This window comes from Hyla sarda, chromosome 7, assembly GCF_029499605.1.
Source record: "Hyla sarda isolate aHylSar1 chromosome 7, aHylSar1.hap1, whole genome shotgun sequence".
NCBI classification, from domain to species: Eukaryota; Metazoa; Chordata; class Amphibia; order Anura; family Hylidae; genus Hyla; species Hyla sarda.
Genome location: NC_079195.1, coordinates 187328668 through 187352274, shown reverse-complemented (window position 1 = coordinate 187352274; position 23607 = coordinate 187328668). Strand labels below are relative to the sequence as shown.

Here is a 23607-nt window from a genome sequence, read left to right as displayed (position 1 = left end):
CTCCACTGATCAGAAAATGACATTTGTATATAAGGAAAATTACAGATTGCTCAGGAACAGCTGAAAGGATTTTTTCCAGGTAAAGTGCATTCTAGTTAGCATTACCAGCACTATTAACCTGTATATTTAAGGTTAGTGCCAGTGATGCCGCTGTTAGCTTCCCTTTCATATATCCCTCCCCCTGACAGGTGTCATTGTCAGAAGGTAACCAATGTTATTCACCTTACCTGTCAGTGGTTATAATGTTATGGCTGATTGGTGGCTATCAGGAGCAACATCTCATTACTTTATTGTAGAAAACTTTATCAGTGTAGACTTATAACTAGCATACAATGAATTCACTAATAGTATCCTTGGACAATGTCATCTGGTGTCTAGGGCAGAACGCTGCGCTATTTAATCAATCTATCTGCCCCCACCCCACCCCTTCTATATCATCACAGACAACACAGAACATTATCTGCCTCACCTTCATGAGGTCTCGGTGATGCTCCAAAACACTGCATGTTGTCTGCCAAGTATCCTGGTAGCACTCCCATGGGTCTACCCTGGTGAAAGAAAAGAAAAGACTGATCAAACCAGCGGCAGCACAGATGCACACAGGACCTCTACCCAGCACTATAGTACCATAACAAGCATTCCCTTGGGTACTGTAAGTGGACCTGAGGAAGGCATGAGTTCATGCCGAAACGCGTTGTCCCCATTATACCAATAAAATTATTTTATTGTCCTGTGCTGCTTGGGTCCTCGCTTCATGTTCCAGCTCAGCATTATACAGTAAGAGGTGTCTCTCTGCTAGTCCAGCATTATACAGTAAGAGGTGTCTCTCTGCTAGTCCAGCATTATACAGTAAGAGGTGTCTCTCTGCTAGTCCAGCATTATACAGTAAGAGGTGTCTCTCTGCTAGTCCAGCATTATACAGTAAGAGGTGTCTCTCTGCTAGTCCAGCATTATGCATGTTTTTTCTCTAACTTGTCCTTTCTAACCAAACCTTAGGCGTTACTGAGCCACCCTGTTCAGCCTATGGGCGTAGCAAGGCAATTCATTATTTTAAATTAATTTGGTTGATTTTATTACACATGGGCCCTCATTTACTATTGCAAACCCAACATGTTTTGTCGTGTTGTGCGCCTTATTCTGTCACATTGCACCAGAAATTCTGTCCGCGCCAGATTTTGTGCCAGAATTGTATAACAGAAAACCCGAAAAGGGGCGTGGTCGCTGTGAAAATGGGCGTGGTCTCCAAAAAGAGGCGTGTTCCCGACATTTTCACAAAAATATTTAATATAATAGCAATATTGTAAAGATGTGCACCTTCATAGCATATCAAATCTCACCTAATCCAGTCTGAATTTTGCACAGCCAACTGACACATATTCAGGCGATGCCGACTTGAGACCAGACCCTGAAGAAGACACATAAGAGGACAGTTCATGATCATGAAAGAATGAATATTCTCAGAAGAACTGACATTGGATTTCATCACAAGAAAAAAAACAAAGGACTGCAGTGTCCCACTGGGAACCTTGTTAAAGGGGTTGTGCGCTGCCCTGCCTTTCGGAGCTCTGCACGCAGCGTCCGGAAGTTCATTACTCCGAACGCTGTGTGCGGGCTCAGGGGCGGACACAGACAGCAGAGGGCCCCTGTGCAAAGAATGTGCCTGGGCCCCCCCCAGCACTGTGCCCCCTCATGTACCTAGACCCCACCGGAGGGCCTCCACTTACCCCGCACGTGTAGTGTCGCCACTTGCCTTGTCCACCACAAGTGGATGGAACGACTCCTGAGGTGGGCTCCGGGTGGCCCCTGTCCCTCTCAGTGTGCGGCCCAGTGAGTACTCCCCCGGGTCAGCCTGACCCGTATCTAGCTGGGAGGCAGAGGGCAGTGCTCCCCTTTACATTCGCACCCCTGGACTTAGCACGACACTCATGGGATCCCACCAATCACCTTGGTTCAAGTGGCTCCTGAGATGTTGGAAAGCTGCAACTCCCATCATGTCTGAAGTGACTACAGCTGATGGGACAGTCAGGAGACTACACAATGATATCAGTGACTACAGCTCTGATGGGACAGTTAGGAAAATACACAATGATATCACTGACCTGAGTGACGTCTTCTCTGTTGTCTTTACTTTTCTTCTTCCTCTGGTCCAGACACCAGGATTTCTTCCATCTTCTCTGCAGAGTCTGACACCTGGACATCATTGGTTCCTTAATTTGTCAGTAGATCCTCATCCTCTGTATGATGAATAATCATTATAACCTTGCCAAATACTGTACCCCCTGAATATAATACTGCCAACCACTGTACCCCCGGAATACTGCCAACCACTGTACCCCTGAATATAATACTGCCAACCACTGTACCCCCGAATATAATACTGCCAACCACTGTACCCCTGAATATAATACTGCCAACCACTGTACCCCCGAATATAATACTGCCAACCACTGTACCCCCGAATATAATACTGCCAACCACTGTACCCCTGAATATAATACTGCCAACCACTGTACCCCTGAATATAATACTGCCAACCACTGTACTCCATGAATATAATACTGCCAACCACTGTACCCCCGGAATACTGCCAACCACTGTACCCCTGAATATAATACTGCCAACCACTGTACTCCTGAATATAATACTGCCAACCACTGTACCCCTGAATATAATACTGCCAACCACTGTACTCCATGAATATAATACTGCCAACCACTGTACCCCCGGAATACTGCCAACCACTGTACCCCCGAATATAATACTGCCAACCACTGTACCCCCGAATATAATACTGCCAAATACTGTACCCCTGAATATAATACTGCCAACCACTGTACACCACTGAATCACCCCATACACCCCACGCAACCCATCCTCAGTCTCCTCATCTCCCCCATACACCCCACACACCCCATCCTCAGTCTCCTCATCTCCCCCATACACCCCACACACTCCATCCTCAGTCTCCTTATCTCCCCCATACACCCCACACAACCCATCCTCAGTCTCCTCATCACCCCATACACCCCACGCAACCCATCCTCAGTCTCCTCATCTCCCCCATACACCCCACACACCCCATCCTCAGTCTCCTCATCTCCCCCATACACCCCACACACCCCATCCTCAGTCTCCTTATCTCCCCCATACACCCCACACAACCCATCCTCAGTCTCCTCATCACCCCATACACCCAACGCAACACATCCTCAGTCTCCTTATCTCCCCCATACACCCCACACAAACCCATCCTCAGTCTAATCATCACCCCCATACACCCCACGCACCCCATCCTCGGTCTCCTCATCACCCCATACACCCCACGCAACACATCCTCAGTCTCCTTATCTCCCCCATACACCCCACACAACCCATTCTAAGTCTAATCATCACCCCACGCACCCCATCCTCAGTCTCCTCACCCCATACACCCCACACAACCCATCCTCTGTCTCCTCATCACCCGCATATACTCCATCCTCAGTCTCCTCATCACCCCATACACCCCACGGGCCCCATCCTCAGTCTCATCACCCCCATACACCCCACGCACCCCATCTTCAGTCTCATCACCCCATACACTCCACACAACCCATCCTCGGTCTCCTCATCACCCCATACACCCCATGCACTCGATCCTCAGTCTCCTCATCACCCCATACATCCCACGCACCCCATCCTCAGTCTCCTCATCACCCCATGCACCCCATCCTCAGTCTCCTCATCACCCCATACACCCCATGCACTCCATCCTCAGTCTCCTCATCACCGCATACACCCCATGCACTCCATCTTCAGTCTCCTCATCACCCCATCGTCAGTCTCCTCATCATCCTATGCACTCCATCCTCAGTCTCCTCATCACCCCATACACCCCACGCACTCCATCCTCAGTCTCCTCATCACCCCATCCTCAGTCTCCTCATCACCCCATACACCCCATCCTCAGTCTCCTCATCACCCCATACACCCCATGCACTCCATCCTCAGTCTCCTCATCACCCCATACACCCCATGCACTCAATCCTCAGTCTCCTCATCACCCCATGCACTCCATCCTCAGTCTCCTCATCACCCCATGCACTCCATCCTCAGTCTCCTCATCACCGCATACACCCCATGCACTCCATCCTCAGTCTCCTCATCACCCCATGCACTCCACCCTCAGTCTCCTCATCACCCCATGCACTCCATCCTCAGTCTCCTCATCACCCCATACACCCCATGCACTCCATCCTCAGTCTCCTCATCACCCCATACACCCCATGCACTCCATCCTCAGTCTCCTCATCACCCCATACACCCCATGCACTCCATCCTCAGTCTCCTCACCACCCCATATTCCTTAAGCACCTCATCATTATTACACAGCTGACACCCCCCCCCCCCCAGTCCTTCTCATCAACATTAAACCCCCTAATCACTACACCCCTGACCCCCCTTCTGGTCCTCCTTATGAACACTACGCTCTCCCAGACCCCCAATCCTTCTTATCATTACACCACCAACCTCTTCAACACCCCTCCTGTCCTCTTCTTCATCATTACAATCCCCTCCCCACCCCTCCCCGCCCTGCACCCGGCCGTCGCTCTCCTCACCTTATCTGCTCAGCGATGCGGCCGTGTGAGGCGGGAGGGTTTGCTTCTCTTGATGCTTCTGCCGTGGGTCAGAGGCCATGACACGTGACGTCAGGGGCTTGGAACAGACGTGCGTGCCTGCGCGGGGCACGTCTGTTCCCATCAGCCCCTGGCCTGTCCTCTCGTCCGGCCGGTTTAAAGGTAAATTACTGCTGTCAGCAGCAGGTCCGGGACCTGTTGCTGCAGCATATACTATGAAGTACTGGCAGGGGGCCCTATAGGGGCCCAGACTGTGAGGCCCAGGCTGTAACCTGGGCTACTAGGGGGGCCCCCTAACACGCTGGGCCCCTGTGCAGCCGAACCGGCTGAACAAGTGATATGTCCGCCCCTGTGCGGGCTTCCATGTCACGCCCGGCCCCCTCGTGACGTCATGCCCAACCCCTCAACGAAAGTCTATGGGAAGGGGGCGTGACAGCGGTCGTGCCCCCTTCCCATAGACTTTGGTAGAGGGGGCAGGCGTGACGTCACGAGGGGGCTGGGCGTGACGTCACGTCCGGCGGTCGCGAACACGGAAGCCCGCACACAGCGTTCGGAGTAATGAACTTCCGGATGCTGCGTGCGGAGCTCCGAAAGGCAGGACAGCGCACAACCCCTTTAAGTCTGTTGGTTGGGTGTCATTTGATGCCTTATCTAAAGTGTAATTTCTCTTTCATATTGTCTTCATACTATATTCTCATGCAATATGTTGTGATTGCACTTGAGGGGTTCAGGGTTTTGTTTGAAGATACTACATGCACACACACACTCTGTTGTTTTGGGATCTTTCTACAGAGAGGAGCTTACTCTAGGCCGCCGCTACTGCACAGAAGGGATGAGGAAACGCTCAGCCTCTTAAGCTAAGAGAATGTGATAAGGAAGGTGCAGCCTTTCCTCAGGAGATGGTCTGTCAAGTCAGCCTTATACCCACCACTCCTGCAAAAAAAAAAACCTGTCCTGTGATCCTACTAGAGAAAAAGACAAAGAGAGTGAAAAGAGAAAGAAGGAGGGCTACACTGCATGTGGGGATAAGTTGTACACATGCACCAAAACATCACCATAGGAATTTATTGGGCTTTAGGCCAGGCCTAGGACTGCACAGTTATAATTCTAGCAAACCTCAAGAAACCCACACCCTGCAGTCAGACAAGAATGAGTAGAGACTTTTGTTTTTAAAGGGGTACTCTGGGGAACTAGACCCATAGCCAATCCTGTCCCTCTCACCAACCTGTTTATTTGTCTAAATATCATTCATTAGCTATATAGAGCAGTTTCCCTCTTTTGGCTGTCACTTACAGTGTGACAGAAAGACATCATAATCTGATCCTGCTTGTCTTTGTGCAAAGCCCTCACTGAGACTATAACCCCCACCCTCCTGGTAGACAACACCACGTGATTTCTTTCTTCACAGCTACCTCAGGAAAGGGAAACACTGGACTGATTAAATAAGACAGGCTAGAGAGGAGTCTACAGGTTCCAAACACCCCATCACACTACAATTTATAGGTTACTTTAGCTCCAGTCAAAGCCTGATTTCCAGGCTGTTCAACAAACTGAGACTCCAATTTTGAAAGAATCGTATTGTTCAGAAAACAGCGTTTGGCCATATCCTGCACTACAACACCAATGGCACCACAGTTTCCAGGGTGTAACACGAACACTGTGCAGCACCCTCTTCACTGTGCCAGCCCATGGAGTGTGAGACAAACCTTTTAATTTCTTGTATTTTTGTCAATTCAATTTCTTATGTCAAAATATATTTCTTAAAAATTATTATTTGAGGAAGACAAGACCAATGTTAGTAGCTTGCTCGTAAAAATATGGACTATCCAACTGCAGTTTATCGATAGTAATTCACTTTCCTTTGGCAGTATCACAATGATCCTTGTCAGCAAAACAGTCTGGAAACGAAGAGGTGAGAAGGTTAATTTAATCTGGACTCTACACGAACACAAGGTATAAAATGTCCAAATCCACTAATTTTCAGAGACTGACATCCTATTGTGTATGTTACACTCTCGAGCATCCCCTCTACAGCATATGTTGGATGGAAAGATGAATCGGCTGTGTTTGGTATTAAGAGGTCCGCCAAATCCAGTGCAGGTACAGGTACATGACGTCTACTGTTTTCAGGGAATACAATTATATGGGTTAACCAACATAAGGTGACTTTAGTAATTAAGTTTCATACAGTAATGGACATGCCTACATGCCTTATGCGGGAAAAAGTTTTCCCCTTCGTGCCACAGCATGATGGCCGCAGCTACATCAATGTATTATTAATTTATTTTAATTTTTTTACTGAAGGCAAATATAGCCCTGAATATGGTGGAATATACACTACTCAAAAAAGGGAACACTTGAACAACACAATGTAACTCCAATTCAATCACACTTCTGTGAAATCCCACTGTCCACTCAGGAAGCAACACTGAGTGACAATCAATTTCACATGCTGTTGTGCAAGTGGAACAGACAACAGGTGGAAATTATAGGCAATTAGCAAAACACCCCCAATAAAGGAGTGGTTTTGCAGGTGGTGACCACAGACCACTTCTCAGTTCCTATGCTTCCTAGCTGATGTTTTGGTCACTTTTGAAAGCTGGCGGTGCTTTCACTCTAGTGGTAGCATGAGACGGAGTCTACAACCCACACAAGTGGCTCAGGTAGCTCAGCTCATCCAGTATGGCACATCAATGCAAGCTGTGGCAAGAAGGTTTGCTGTGTCTGTCAGCGTAGTGTCCAGAGCACGGAGGCGCTACCAGGAGACAGGCCAGTACATCAGGAGACATGGAGGAGGCTGTAGGAGGGCAACAACCCAGCAGCAGGACCGCTACCTCCGCCTTTGTGAAAGGAGGAGCACTGCCAGAGCCCTGCAAAATGACCTCCAGCAGGCCACAAGCGTGTATGTGTCCACTCAAACTGTCAGAAACAGACTCCATGTGGGTGGTATGAGGGCCCGTCGTCCACAGGTGGGGGTTGTGCTTACAGCCCAACTCCGTGCAGAATGTTTGGCATTTGCCAGAGAACACCAAGATTGGCAAATTCGCCACTGGCGCCCTGTGCTCTTCACAGTTGAAAGCAGGTTCACACTGAGCACATGTGACAGACAAGACAGAGTCTGGAGATGCCGTGGAAAACGTTCTGCTGCCTGAAACATCCTCCAGCATGACCGGTTTGGCAGTGGGTCAGTAATGATGTGGGGTGGCATTTCTTTGGGGGGCCACACGGCCCTCCATGTGCTTGCCAGAGGTAGCCTGACTGCCATTAGGTACCAAGATGAGATCCTCAGACCCCTTGTGAGACCATATGCTGGTGCGGTCGGCCCTGGGTTCCTCCTAATGCAAGACAATGCTAGACCTCATGTGGCTGGAGTGTGTCAGCAGTTCCTGCAAGAGGAAGGCATTGATGCTATGGACTGGCCCGCCCGTTGCTCACACATGAATCGGATTTAGCACATATGGGACATCATGTCTCGCTCCATCCACCAAAGCCACATTGCACCACAGACTGTCCAGGAGTTGGCGGATGCTTTAGTTCAGGTCTGGGAGGATATCCCTCAGAAGACCATCAGCCACCTCATCAGGAGCATGCCCAGGCATTGTAGGGAGGTCATACGGGCACGTGGAGTCCACCCACACTACTGAGCCTCATTTTGACTTGTTTTAAGGACATTACATCAAAGTTGTATCAGCCTGTAGTGTGGTTTTCCACTTTGATTTTGAGTGTGACTCCATATCCAGACCTCCATGGGTTGATAAATTTGATGATAATTTTTGTGTAATTTTGTTGTCAACGCATTCAACTATGTAAAGATGAAAGTATTTCATACGATTAGTTCATTCATTCAGATCTGGGATGTGTTATCTTAGGGTTCCCTTTATTTATTTTTTAACATTGGTACATTGTGCACCTATGTATTTTAATATGGAAGAACAATAAATAAAAAAAAGATCTATATATTTTATACAACAATCACAAACCAAGCAATTTGTTATACCCAGAAATTGTCCCTGCCTTGGACGGGTCTCGCTAAACTCTGGCATGATTCGGGTAAATTGGATTAAGGGTGAGTGATAAAGCACCCTAGTTACCTGTGCATTGTATCTCGGCTACATTGGTCAAGTACCTAACAATAGGCAGGCTGACCTTCTCTACCACAGACTCACATGCTGCCTAATCTGTAAGTAAAGGTGTAAGCATCAGAGTCTTCACTGTGCCATAGCATGATGTGTGTTCTTTCTACTACTCACATATAGAGGTCATCATTACATTATGACCTTTGTATCACATACAAATACGTATCCCTTATTCGCAAGATAGGGGATAAGTTTTAGATCGCAGAGGGTCTTTTTAGACTGCTGGGACTCCCCGCAATCTCCTGTACTGGGCCCCGGTGAAGTGAAAAAAATTGTGACCCATAGCCAAATGTGACCTGAGCTCTTGAGCTCAGCCCTTCCCAGTGCTGATCGCTGTGAGAGGTTAGGATTAGGGTTAGGGTTAGGATTAGGGATATCCTGCGGATAGTGGATACGTTTTTGTTCATGATATACGGTATCTCCTTTAATGACCAATCTAAAATGGCCACCATGAGGACAGAGTGAGAGTGACTACTCTCTGTCATTCGGAATTGGACAGTGAGAAGATATAACAATGAACAAGCCCATAGGATAAAGACAAGGCAACTGAAAATATGCATCAGAAATGGAAGATAATCAATGTGAAGCTCTGTACATAGAAGACAGTACGAGGAAACATTGAAAGACATTAAAGGGAGTTAAAAGCTGAAGGCAGGAAGAGAGAGGATGATGACAGGCGGCTGGTACCAAAAATAACAATTACTAGATAAGAATCGTCTGAAACTGGAGACACGTAAAAAGCATAGAAGACAATACAATAGGATCTCTGACTAAGACAAAAATCAAAGCGCTGATAATTGCTTCCATTGTCATGTGTTCTATAAACTATAGTCACTGATGGGTGCATAGACAATATCATTTGCTTACACCGCATATTTCTGCAGTTTAATACAGTGTTTCCCAACCAGGGTGCCTCCAGCTGTTGCAAAACTACAACTCCTAGCATGCCTGGACAGCCTTCGGACGGTACATGCTTGATCATGTGACCAAGGGGCATAACACGGAATTATAAAACACGTGCTTAAAAAATATCAATGAGATGAACAAGGAAATACATATCAACAAGATTTAACAACAATTTAACACCGGCTTTTGATTGACACACAGGGGCATTCAGCCAGCAGCAGCCTTGTGTGTGCAGCCTGCGCATGTGCTAGAAAACACAGTGCTGGAGCCCGCGCAGACTGCACACACAGGGCTGCTGTCGGCCGTTGTGTGTCAATCAAAAGCGGTGATGTTGGGAAAAGAAGAGTGGAGTGTCAGCCCGGCACAGCTCTGGACCCTCTGCGCCCGCCTCTAGGATACTGGCTACCGGATTCAAAGTGATATTTTGGCTTATTTTTGTCCTCAGAAAAGCAAAATTAAGGTATGTTAGGAATTAGCACAGCAAGGATTTTGTGCTTATGGGGCTAGTTTACAAGGGTCAGTTTAGGTGACAGATGTGCTTTAATGGTTTGTTTAAAGGAGTACTCCGCCGCTCAGCGTTTGGAACAAAATGTTCTGAAGGCTTAGAGCCGGTGCCGGGAGCTTGTGATGTCATAGCCCCACCCCCTCATGACATTACACCCCACCCCCTCAATGCAAGTCTATGGAAGGGGGCGTGACAGCCGTCACGCCCCCTCCCATAGACTTCCATTGAGGGGGTGGGACGTGACGTCATGAGGGGGTGGGGTTACGATGTCACGAGCTCCCGGCGCCGGCTCTAAGCATTCGAACATTTTGTTCCAAACGCTGAGCAGTGGAGTACTCCTTTAAACCCAATTGAAGCCCAATTCACCATTTTTTAATAGTGTGCCACAATTTTCCTGACCTTCTATCTCGCCTATCTTTCCTGTCTCTCCCCATACACATGAACACTCAGTACAGCCGGCTTATCACTCCTAGAACAATAGGGTCGGGAGGTGAAACTCCAGTATCACCAGAATTCTTGACTATTTGCAGTGTTAAACCTGCCATGCTATTTTAGTTTTACCTAGAATATTTCTTTAAAAACATATTTAAAAATCTTATTATTTAAAAATAAATGTAAGATGGTATTTGCAAAGTGACTTTGCTCCCCAATATAAAAGAAGAATCCTCAAAGCAAACAATAATGCACTGTATAATGGGCTGATTAATGGAGCTGACAAGAGGGAAAGTGGCACAGAGCTTTCCTATTGCTCTTGTCACTTTGTTCTACTGTTGGCGTGGGTCACAGCAACCGGACTCCACTACATGGACATTGATGATACCGCTTTCTGTATGCAGCTCCTATGTATGTGTCTCCATGGTTACAGACAGGGATCAAGTCCTGGGGAAAAAAGTGTGGGAACTCACCCAAGATTTTCACTCAAGGGCTGGTCCTTCAAAACTCCTGCTAATGAAAACAGTGTCCTGCTGTGGAAAAAGTACAGGAACTCCATTCCCATGCATTCCTGTAGGACTTGAGCCCTGGTTACAGGCTACAAACAAACCCTGTGCATTCTTTATATAGCTACATGTTACTTGTGTAGATTTGCCCCTCTTCTTGTTATCCTACAAGATGTATGTAATTTCTTATGTAATCCACATCATGCATTTCAGAATAATGTCCTACTTCTCCAGCAACTGCAGGAGATAGAGATTGTCTCTTATACCAGAGTTTCTGACAAGACATAACAAAAACTGATTTGGATTTTTTAATAGAACTACAAGTGTAAGTTTCTTTGCTGTAGAAGACAGGCTTAGGACAGTGCTACCAGGATTTATTGAGTTGGATAATCATTCAATTTCAGTATAACCATCATCGCAGTCATAAAATATGCATTGCATGTAATGAAAAGTGGGTGGAATGAAGAATTGCTCTAATTTGGGGACTGCCAAGAAAAATAGTTTTGGATAAATAATGACCTTACTGCTCAGTATATTTTATGTATTATTTCCCAATTCTCTTTTCACATCTGACCAACCCTCTTTAAACAATATTCAGTTTATGGAATTATATATGTTTTATCCTGCTGGGAATATGGGAATAGAATTAAAAGAGTTGTCCAAAGTCACAAAATGTTGGCCTCGGCTGAGATAAAAATGTAAAATAAATTATACTCCCCTGTCCCCAATCCCCTGCTGCACTGTCCTGATGGTCCCTGATCCCAGTTGATCAGCACTTCCTGTTTTCATTTCCACACACAGAAAGGACCCCCTCAGCCAATCACTAGCCACAGTGGTGACCCACACTAGCCAATGATTGGCCCGAGTTGGGAGAGACGATGCAGCAGGGGGAAAGGGCCGGGGGGGGGGGGGGGGGGGAGAATCATTTATTTTACATTTTCCTCCAAGCCCTTTCCTACATATCACAATTGTGTGGTAACCTTTCACCCCTAAAAGACAGACTGAGGCATCTGAACAAATCTCTTTGAAGTTATTCGACATAATCAAGGATGAACACATCACAGGATAGGCAGTGTCTCTTTTATTAAATAGGCTCTGGTAGGTTACATTGCCTTTGCTTTTTGGTGGTAAGAACCTGTGCTGGATCACCCTCTACAGGAGAAATGCATCCAATTTAGGTCAATACCAATTCATATTTGTGCCTGTTGAATATCCCACAGGTGCTCTGCCCTGACTGCTTAAAGCAGTGGTCACCATTGAGTGGTTTTCCAGCTCCCAACATACCCCAACAGACTAAACCTGTAAGAGAATGCTTGGAGCTGCAGTTTCACAACCGATGTGAACCACAAGTTGCAGGATACTGCCCTATAATCAGACAGTACATGACATGACTCTTCTCAGATCACCTGAATGACTTACAGGACAAGGGGAGCATGTGTAACACTTTACACTAACCTGGAGACCGTTTATCTGGTGCAGTCTGGAACATGTCTTAAAGGGTACCTCTCATCAAATAAACTTTTGATATATTTTAGATTAATGAATGTTGAATAACTTTCCAATAGCATGTTAATGAAAAATATGCTTCTTTCTATTGTATTTTTCCTGATCAGTCCTGTCAGCAAGCATTTCTGACTCATGCTGGAGTCCTAAACACTCGGTGCTGCCAGCCTGCTTTGTTCACAGCCAAACAGGTTGTGAACAAAGCAGGCTGGCAGCTCTGAGTGTTCTCGTTTGTGAACAAAGCAGACTGGCAGCTCGTAGTGTTTAGGACTCCAGCATGAGTCTGAAATGCTTGCTGCCAGGACTGGTAGGGAGACCCCTAGTGGTCATTTCTTCAAAGGGGAAAATTAAAATAGAAAGATAGCATATTTTTTAATAACATGCAATTGTGAAGTTATTCTGCATACATTAATCTATAATATATCAAAAGTTTTTTTAATGAGAGGTACCCTTTAATGTGAAGGGCCATGTCTCACCAATAGTTCCATCATTATTACTGCAGGAACTATTTGTAGATCTTTCCATTTATTCCCTGGCTGAGTAATAGGGACACCCAAGCACAGGGTATAATTCCCGATTAATGTCCCCACCACTTCTTATATCAGATTTTAATAGGAAACAAGCACGAAGTAGATAAATAGTAGGGCGAGTACCTGTTTCCCATAAGAATCATGGACGGGTGAGATGATTCCTCCAATCACAATAAACCTTCCTGTTTTATGCAGGTAATCCCGGGCTCTCTCTGCAAAAAGTAAAAGGATTAAGATTAAACAATATAGGAGCTCGGATGATATTTATCCACATTTAATACACTTGAAATACAATTCATCCTCAAGGCAGCAGGTAAAATGGTCATTATGGTGGCAATCAAAGGGAAGGTTCGTTTGGAGCAGGATAGTGGCGCTGACCGGAACAAAGGATCAAGAAGCCAGGATAAAATCCATCTGTTTTATTTCCAATAATGCAACGCGTTTCGCTGCGCATGCAGCTTCCTTTTCAGAGTAGTATAGTACATGTAGTACAGTTAGAGAGCAGTGAAGTAAATATAGTACAGGTATATGTCAGTATAATATATGTAGTACAGGTACAGAGTAGTACAGTACATGAAGTACAGTTAGAAAGCAGTGAAGCAAATATAGTACAGGTATATGTTAGTATGATACATGTAGTAAAGTTAGAGAGCAGGTCAGTAAATATAGTACAGGTATATGCAAGTTTAATACATGTAGTACAGGTACAGAGTAGTATAGTACATGTAGTACAGTTAGAGAGCAGGTCAGTAAATATAGTACAGGTATATGCAAGTTTAATACATGTAGTACAGGTACAGAGTAGTATAGTACATGTAGTACAGTTAGAGAGCAGGTCAGTAAATATAGTACAGGTATATGCAAGTTTAATACATGTAGTACAGGTACAGAGTAGTATAGTACATGTAGTACAGTTAGAGAGCAGGTCAGTAAATATAGTACAGGTATATGCAAGTTTAATACATGTAGTACAGGTACAGAGTAGAATAGTACATGTAGTACAGTTAGAGAGCAGTGAAGTAAATATAGTACAGGTATATGTCAGTTTAATACATGTAGTACAGGTACAGAGTAGTATAGTACATGTAGTACAGTTAGAGAGCAGTGAAGTAAATATAGTACAGGTATATGTCAGTTTAATACATGTAGTACAGGTACAGAGTGGTATAGTACATGTAGTACCGTTAGAGAGCAGTGAAGTAAATATAGTACAGGTATATGTCAGTTTAATACATGTAGTACAGGTACAGAGTAGTATAGTACATGTAGTACAGTTAGAGAGCAGTGAAGTAAATATAGTACAGGTATATGTCAGTTTAATACATGTAGTACAGGTACAGAGTGGTATAGTACATGTAGTACAGTTAGAGAACAGTGAAGTAAATATAGTACAGGTATATGGCAGTATGATACATGTAGTACAGGTAGAGAGCAGGTCAGTACATAAAGTACAGGTATAGAGCAGTATAGTACATGTAATATAGGTAAAAAGCAGTACAGTACAAGTAGCACAGGTAGAGAGAAGAAGAAATTATATTCAAATAAAATGTGCTTAAAATATATATACTTTTTGACTTTTTGATCCTAGAGTAAAATAAAATTTGGGAGGTCAGGGTGATCCAACAGATGGATTTTATCCTGGCTTCTTGATCCTTTGTTCCGCTCAGCGCCACTATCCTGCTCCAAACGAAGCTTCCTTTTGATTATACTCTACGTGTGCTCAGGAAGGCTGCAGACGGAATTTATTTTACTACACACCTTTCCCATTGTTGTGTATGTAGTTGCACAACCTGATCTGGTAAGCGGTATTGAATCTACCCAATTGTCTACCCTTACCATCTATGTTACTCCACAAGGAGCGCCTTTCCCTCTTTCTTTTTCATTATGGTGGCAATGAATTTGCAGCACTTCCCTTTGAAGTAGGCAACAGTAAGGTCTTCTCTAGTGTGAAATGGCTCATATCAGATGTGCACAGGAAATGTAAAAAATATAGAACTATGTTCTCTAATGATAAATAAAACTGGCACATTAGATGCTCAGCCGGTCTCACCAGTTTGGCTAAAAATAAACTAATGTGTACGACCAGCTTAAAGGGTTATCCGGTTATAGAAAAACGTATCTCCTATCAACTGGATAGGGCATAAGTGTGTGATTGACTATCCATGATCTTAAGAACGGAGCCCATATTACCTCGTTCAGTGCTCTGGCCCCCACCTCGGTAGTGACAGGCAGCTTAGTCAATCACCGGTTGCAGCGTTGTCCCACCTCAGTCGGTGATTGGCTGAGACGATCGTCACTGCAAAAACCAGTTAATCTCGTAAGGTGGGGAGGCCAGAGAGCTCGGCGAGGTGAGAGAGGCCCCATTTTGGAGATTTTCAAGGGGTCCAAACAGTCAGACCTGTGGATAGGGGATACGTTTTTCAAAACTAAATAACCCTTTAAGGACTGATAGGTCACTTATACTAAAGTGACTAGATCAGATTGAGGGCTAAGTCATGAAGAATGTAAATCTAAATTATTAAAGGAAACAATTAACATCATAACTATATGTTAGGGTACTGCTATTTATGGAAAAACCAAAAATTTCTGTAAAATTACAATAAAAAAAAAAATAGTTCCAAATATAATAAACTAACATAAAAAAAACTTTATTCATCCAGATGTTAAAGAAATAATAATAAGAGGCTCCCCCTCTGACTCCAAAGCTATCCAGCACATAGCTCCTTTGGGCAGCCAGTTTTTGCTTACTATAAGCTGACTCCTGACCTCCGCAGCCAATCAGTGGCCTCAGTGGTCACATGTGGGCCATTTATAAATAAAGAAGGGTGGCAGACCACTGAACCTACTGTGCTGGATTGCCGCAGGATCGGGGGGGGGGGGGGCTCTTACTTTAATTTTTTTTAAATCTGGATAAACCCTTTAAAGTGTTCTATCTATTTTTATAAGAAAGGCCCCCATTTACTGATCACGACATGTCCCGCAGATGATCAGCTGTATTGTCAGTGTAATCCTGGTAGCAAGATGAATTTTCTAAAACAGACAAGCTCTTTGTAATAGAAAGAGAAAAAAACTGAGAAAAACTAAGGCAGCCAAAGTGCAAGTGAAAGCTATAGAGACAGAAGCCTCTTTGATCCTTCTCTTTCCTAAATGGCTCTTATAAAAGAACAGTATGTTTATAAATGAATTATGCTTCTGATAATTGAAGCTTCTTACTCTGTGCAGCCTGACATGGTACAAGGACCTGTACTCGATCAACCCTTAAAGATTCCGATTAAATTAGTGAGATCCTAAGAGACTTGATGATCAGTAAGAAAAAAAGAACAAGACTAAAAGCAGAGAATGACCACTTTAGTATTACAGATATTTATTATCCTTGCCAGAGAAGACCCCTGTATTGATTGCTTATCTAAAGTGGCTCCATACCTTTGTTTAATAAAATAACTGATATAACTAAGAGTTGTCCAAACAATAAATAATAACTAAGTATAACTTTTCTAGATAGCTGCTGTAGGTTTTGGGTGTTGCTTTTTTTTTACATACAATTTTAATAAAGCATTACAACTGCACAGTACATACATCAATTTATATGAATGGATCTAGGATTAACAAATAATCCTCCATATTAGGGCATTCACTCTACGATAGTCATTCTAAGTTTTTGCTGTAACTTGAGACCATTACTATATGAAAACCTAATAGCAGCAGGACACTTAGATAGCAGGACAGTACATGTACCACACGAAGAGAGCAAGATGGTAAATGGAGTATAGAATAGTACAGTCCATGTAGGTCGAGTGGATGGCAATACTTTGCATACAATACAGACAGAAATGAGTACAGTAAACATAGGCCAAGGAAAGAATGGTATAGTACATGATGCACAGGGAAAAGATTAAAATTACATGAAGCACAGGTAAAGGGCACTATACTGCATTTAGTACTGGTAGAGAACAGTAAGTGGTACAGTGCATTTAGTATAGATAGTTAACTGCAAAGTACATATAGTACAGGTAGATAGCAGTATATGACATATCGAGAGAGCAGTATACTACACTTAGTTCATATAGAGGGCAATACAGTGCATGTATTGAGCAGTACAGTACTATAAGTACAGGTAGATAGCAATACAATACATGTAGTATAGGAAGAGATTAGTACAGAACATCTAGTACAGGTAGATAGCATCATAGTGTATGTAGTACATTTAGAGAGCAGCACGGTACATATAGTACAGGTATATGTCAGTTTAATACATGTAGTTCAGGTACAGAGTAGTATAGTACATGTAGTACAGTTAGAGAGCAGTGCAGTACATATAGTACAGGTATATGTCAGTATAATACATGTAGTACAGGTACAGAGTGGTATAGCACATGTAGTACAGTTAGAGAGCAGTGAAGCAAATATAGTACAGGTATATGTCAGTATAATACATGTAGTACAGGTACAGAGTGGTACAGTACATGAAGTACAGTTAGAGAGCAGTGAAGCAAATATAGTACAGGTATATGTTAGTATGATACATGTTGTAAAGTTAGAGAGCAGTGCAGTACATATGGTACATGTATATGTCAGTATAATACATGTAGTACAGGTACAGAGTAGTATAGTACATGTAGTACAGTTAGAGAACAGTGAAGTAAATATAGTACAGGTATATGTCAGTTTAATACATGTAGTACAGGTACAGAGTAGTATAGTACATGTAGTACAGTTAGAGAGCCGTGAAGTAAATATAGTACAGGTATATGTCAGTATAATACATGTAGTACAGGTACAGAGTAGTACAGTACATGAAGGACAGTTAGAGAGCAGTGAAGTAAATATAGTACAGGTATATGTCAGTATAATACATGTAGTACAGGTACAGAGTAGTACAGTACATGAAGTACAGTTAGAAAGCAGTGAAGCAAATATAGTACAGGTATATGTTAGTATGATACATGTAGTAAAGTTAGAGAGCAGGTCAGTACATATAGTACAGGTGTATGTCAGTTTAATACATGTAGTACAGGTACAGAGTAGTATAGTACATGGAGTACAGTTAGAGAGTAGTGAAGTAAATATAGTACAGGTATATGCCAATTTAATACATGTAGTACAGGTACAGAGTGGTATAGTACATGTAGTACAGTTAGAGAGCAGTGAAGTAAATATAGTACAGGTATATGTCAGTTTAATACATGTAGTACAGGTACAGAGTAGTATAGTACATGTAGTACAGTTAGAGAGCAGTGAAGTAAATATAGTACAGGTATATGTCAGTTTAATACATGTAGTACAGGTACAGAGTGGTATAGTACATGTAGTACAGTTAGAGAACAGTGAAGTAAATATAGTACAGGTATATGTCAGTTTAATACATGTAGTACAGGTACAGAGTAGTATAGTACATGTAGTACAGTTAGAGAGCAGTGAAGTAAATATAGTACAGGTATATGTCAGTTTAATACATGTAGTACAGGTACAGAGTAGTATAGTACATGTAGTACAGTTAGAGAGCAGTGAAGTAAATATAGTACAGGTAAATGTCAGTTTAATACATGTAGTACAGGTACAGAGTGGTATAGTACATGTAGTACAGTTAGAGAGCAGTGAAGTAAATATAGTACAGGTATATGTCAGTTTAATACATGTAGTACAGGTACAGAGTGGTATAGTCCATGTAGTACAGTTAGAGAACAGTGAAGTAAATATAGTACAGGTATATGTCAGTATAATACATGTAGTACAGGTACAGAGTGGTATAGTACATGTAGTACAGCTAGAGAGCAGTGAAGTAAATATAGTACAGGTATATGTCAGTTTAATACATGTAGTACAGGTACTGAGGGGTATAGTACATGTAGTACAGTTAGAGAACAGTGAAGTAAATAAAGTACAGGTATATGTCAGTATGATACATGTAGTACAGGTAGAGAGCAGGTCAGTACATATAGTACAGGTATAGCGCAGTATAGTACATGTAATATAGGTAAAAAGCAGTACAGTACAAGTAGCACAGGTAGAGAGAAGAAGAAATTATATTCAAATAAAATGTGCTTAAAATATATATACTTTTTGACTTTTTGATCCTAGAGTAAAATATAATTTGGGAGGTCAGGGTGATCCAGGGTGCAGAAGGGACCCTTTTAATGGCAACTGCAACACTTGTCACAAAAGGCGCAATTGCACTTTTGTTTTTGGTGTTATTTTAACCTAGGATGTCATAAACATTATATTATCCATCCATCATCTATCTATCCTAGCTAGTTCTAAGTGTGTAAAGTGTGAAATAGGCCTTGTGATAAGATGTATACAGTAAATGTCCTCCTTAGTCTCCTTTGTTACTCTACTTCATAAGATTGTGATACTTATCTCCTGCATAAAAGCAGAAAATGGTATCTGCATTGTCATAGTGTTTCCTAACCAGGGTGCCTCCAGCTGTTGTAAAACTACAACTCCCAGCATGCCCGGACAGCCTTTGGCTGTCCGGGCATGCTGGGAGTTGTAGTTTTGCAAAACTGGAGGCACCCTAGTTGGGAAACACAGATGTCCGGTAACAGCAGACATTTCAGATTTGTCAGGAAACAGCAACATTTCAGGACCAGGAGGCTGGACAGCTCCCAGACTCTTATCATAAGGCTGCATTGACTTGAAGGCTTTCTTAAAGTGGTACTCCACCCCTAGACATTTTATCCCCTATCCAAAAGGATAGGGGATAAGATTTCTGATCGCGGGGGTCCCCCACGATCTCTCCTGCAGCACCCGCTTGTCATCAGCTGCACGGAGCAAAGATCACTCCATGATGACGACTCACTATACAGGGGCCGGAGTATCGTGACGTCACAGCCCCGCAGGTCACGCTCCCTCCCATAGGCTTGCATTGAGGGGGCGGGGCTGTGACATCACGATACTCCGGCCCCTGTATCGTGAGTCATCAGCACAGAGCAATCTTCGCTCCGTGCAGCTGATGACAAGCGGGTACTGCATGCTAGATTGCGGGGGTCCCCAGCAGCAGGACCCCTGCAATCAGACATCTTATCCCCTATCCTTTGGATAGGGCATAAGATGTCTAGGGGCGGAGTATCCCTTTAAGGAAGGCCACCATTCATTTGTGCTCCTAACAGATGTCATAGTTCTGTTTGGGTATGTTCACACGGCAGAATGTCCGTGCGGAATTTCACATGAATATTCCGCACGGACAATCCGCAGCAGCAGAGTCCCATTGATTTCAATGGGATTCTGCCCCTCTGTTCACAGGGCAGAACTTCCACGGCAGCAACATCTTCCGCGGAAAGCCTGATTTTGCAAAAACACTGTACCTGTTTGTCTATGAGACGACGCATTTCCGAGCGGTCCTAGAGCCGGCATGTTCTGCTGGTGCTCCACTGTCTGTGGAATGTCACATATCACTATGCGAACATAGCCTTAGACTATCTTAGCTGCTAAAATCGTATAGACATTCAAGTGCTTATATGCTCAATACCTTACCTACCTTGATGTGAAACGTGTTCTTTGATCATTAATCACTATTAGGCTATGTTCACAATGTGTAAAAAAATTGTGTATTTGCAACAGTTTTTTCGTCAAAATTGCCAAAAAGTGCCCTTTTTTTAATTAGTCACAAATACACGCATAAAAAAGATATGCCCTATTTTGTTTGTTTTGTTTTGTTTCAGATGCTTTTTCGGCCTTGCTTGACAAGAAAACAAGAGGATGTATTGTAATATCATAAAAACTAAAAATGTACAATAAAATGGAATATAATTATGTTCTATTTTTGGGAAACAAAGTGTAAATGCTTTTGTGCATTCAATGTATAACCTAGTGTTTAGATTTTGATAGTGTCATAAGTATCAATTATTTATCTGCTTGCATCAGCAACACACGATACTACCTTCTCCCTGATAATATAGATCAGAATATAGACCATCAGACAGCTTTACATTCAGCTGATCAATAGATCAATGTATGACATTAGTGCCATTATACAGAACAACAGAAGTAAGAATAACAACGCGCCTATATACATTGCAACATGTTAAATTCAGACAAAAAATATATATACAAAGCAACATAACTTACATCTATTTAAAATAAAAATATCATGTCAAATAACCACAGTAAATCTTATATCCATATAGCCACTTCCTAGTGTATGTGAAACACTGACCGTGTCCTCTGCTAGTTACGAAGAGTGTTGCTTGGAAACTATCTCAATAATCCTGTTACTAGATTAAGCATCACATTTTACATCATGCTAGTTATGTTCTCCATTAACTGTGTAGTATAGAAAGGATAGCCAGAATGGAACATTCTAAGAAGAATGAAACCCCCAAACACCTGGAACACTAAAAATCAAGTGAATGAAAGGTTCACACACAATCAGGGGTGTATTGGAAGAAGCCAATCTTTCCTGACCTCTTAAATGGGCACTGTCATTAAAACTATTTTTTTCTATTGCACTCCTTATGGTAAATAAAAAATCTTTCTAATGTACTTTGTTTAGAATTTTTTTTTTAGTTTTCTATGTTTTATTTGTGTTTAAAAAAGCTGCCACTAGGTGTCTCCATACTTGTCCAGAGCACATTTCCCCCTGTCTCTTGCACACACTTTGGACTCCTGCTGTCCTGACAGAAGTCAAAAATAAAGAAATGCAGTCTGGAGTGCTGAGGGGTGTGTGTGCAGCCAATCATAGCTCATCTCACACTGAACTGCTCTGGGTTGTGTGTAGCAGAGTGAGGGAGGAAGTTCTCCCTTGTACGGCTTCAGATGATGTCACGCCTGCTGGGTAACACCCCTTCTCTGTCTGTGAATCTGACTGAGACTGAGCTGAAAATACAGAACAATATCAAGGCATAAAACTAACAAATAATAAAAATAAGGGGGTGGTTTATCATGACAGGTACTCTTTAACATAAAATAGCAGAAAAAGGATCCAGCAATCCAAGGGTACTTGAAGCTTTAGTTAATCTATACAAAAGTCCAAATGAACATACAAACAGTCTTAAGACAGGAACACAGAACTTGATGCATTTCGTGGCGAACCACTTCATCAAAAGTGAGCCTTGTGATTAAGTGGTTTGCCACAAAACACGTCAAGTCCTGTGATCTGAGTAGGGCATCTGTATGTACAGATTACTACAACAGTTTTTTTTTTTTTTTTTTTAGTGACCACAGGTCCTCCTTAACCGGTTGCCGTCTAAGGACTCAAACCCGAGCCATACCGGCCGGCCCCCAGCTGATTCTTGTAGTTGGGGGCCGCCGCTAAAAGCCAACATGCACCGATTGCTCCGGCCGGCTATTAACCCTTTAGATCGCAGCTGTCAAAGCTGACAGCGGCATCTAAAGGCAGCTTTAACCAGTCCCTGGTGGTCCAGTGGGGTGGGAGATCCACTGCTGAGGTAGCCGGAGGGCTTACCTCTACTTCCATTACTGCTGCTGTGACTCTGAGATTGATAGAGCCTGGCAGATCACACAGATCAATGCAGTTTTATGGAATTCCATTGATCTGTATGAGAAATCTAATGATTACTCCTAGAAGTCCCCTAAGAGGACAAATAAAGTGTAAACAAAGAATTGAATAAAAGTTTAAAAAAAAAAAACACCCATTAACCCTTTCCATATTAAAAGTTTGAATTCCACCCCCCCCCTTTTCCCTAATTCAATATAAAAAAATATGTAAACACAATAAAAATAAACATGTGGTATTGCTGCTTTCAGAAAAAGCGATCAAAAAGCAAAACAAACATGGTACCAATAAAGACTTCACGTCACGGCACAAAAAATGAGCCCTCATACATCCCTGTATACGGAAAAATAAAAAAAGTTATAGGGGTCAGAAGAGGACAATTTTCAACATACTAATCTTGGTGCATGTAGTAATAAATAGTTTTAGATAGTAAAATAAAATAAAACCTATATAATATTAGGTATCCTTGTAACCGTTTAGACCTACAGAATAAAGATAAGATGCCATTTTTACCGAAAAGTGCACTGCGTAGAATCGGAAGCCCACAAAAGTTACAAAAGGGCGTTTTAGTTTTTTTTGTCATTACAAAATAAAATTGGTGGCGCCAAAAGCCCTCATATGAGTCTGTAGGTGGAAAATGTAAAGCATTATGATTTTTAGAAGGTTAGGAGGTAAAAACAAAAGTGCAAAAATGAAAAATGGCCCAGTCCTTAAGGGGTTAAGCCCAAAACAGGCTTGGTTTAAAAAAATTTTAGGAATTGAAGTCCTCTGGTATGCCAAAATTACTTATTTGTTAAATGGGCACTGTCACTTGTGACATGTCAAAAGTTTCGATCGCTGAGGGTCTGAGTGTTCAGACCTCCAACAATTAGGAGAACGACCCGGGCTCTCAATGTATGTCTCGATCACATGACACAGATCAGAGAGATTAGGTCTTCTTCCGGCTTGTTCTCCTGATCAGCGGGGTCTGAACACTCAGACCCTCGTCGATCAAAACTTTTGAGATAAAAAAAAAATAA

The 23607-nt window shown here is 43.0% G+C and overlaps 1 protein-coding gene across 1 annotated transcript in view; it reads right to left on the bottom strand.

Annotated features, from left to right (window-relative positions):
• Positions 1–23607, bottom strand: part of NMNAT2 (nicotinamide nucleotide adenylyltransferase 2) — a 74037-nt gene that overhangs the window by 22383 nt on the left and 28047 nt on the right. Inside the window, exons 2-4 of the mRNA XM_056531875.1 lie at positions 13258–13346; positions 1338–1405; positions 470–548 (exon numbers count right to left, since the gene is read on the bottom strand). Coding sequence (XP_056387850.1) covers positions 470–548; positions 1338–1405; positions 13258–13346 — 236 coding nt within the window. The remainder of the gene's footprint in view (positions 1–469; positions 549–1337; positions 1406–13257; positions 13347–23607) is intronic.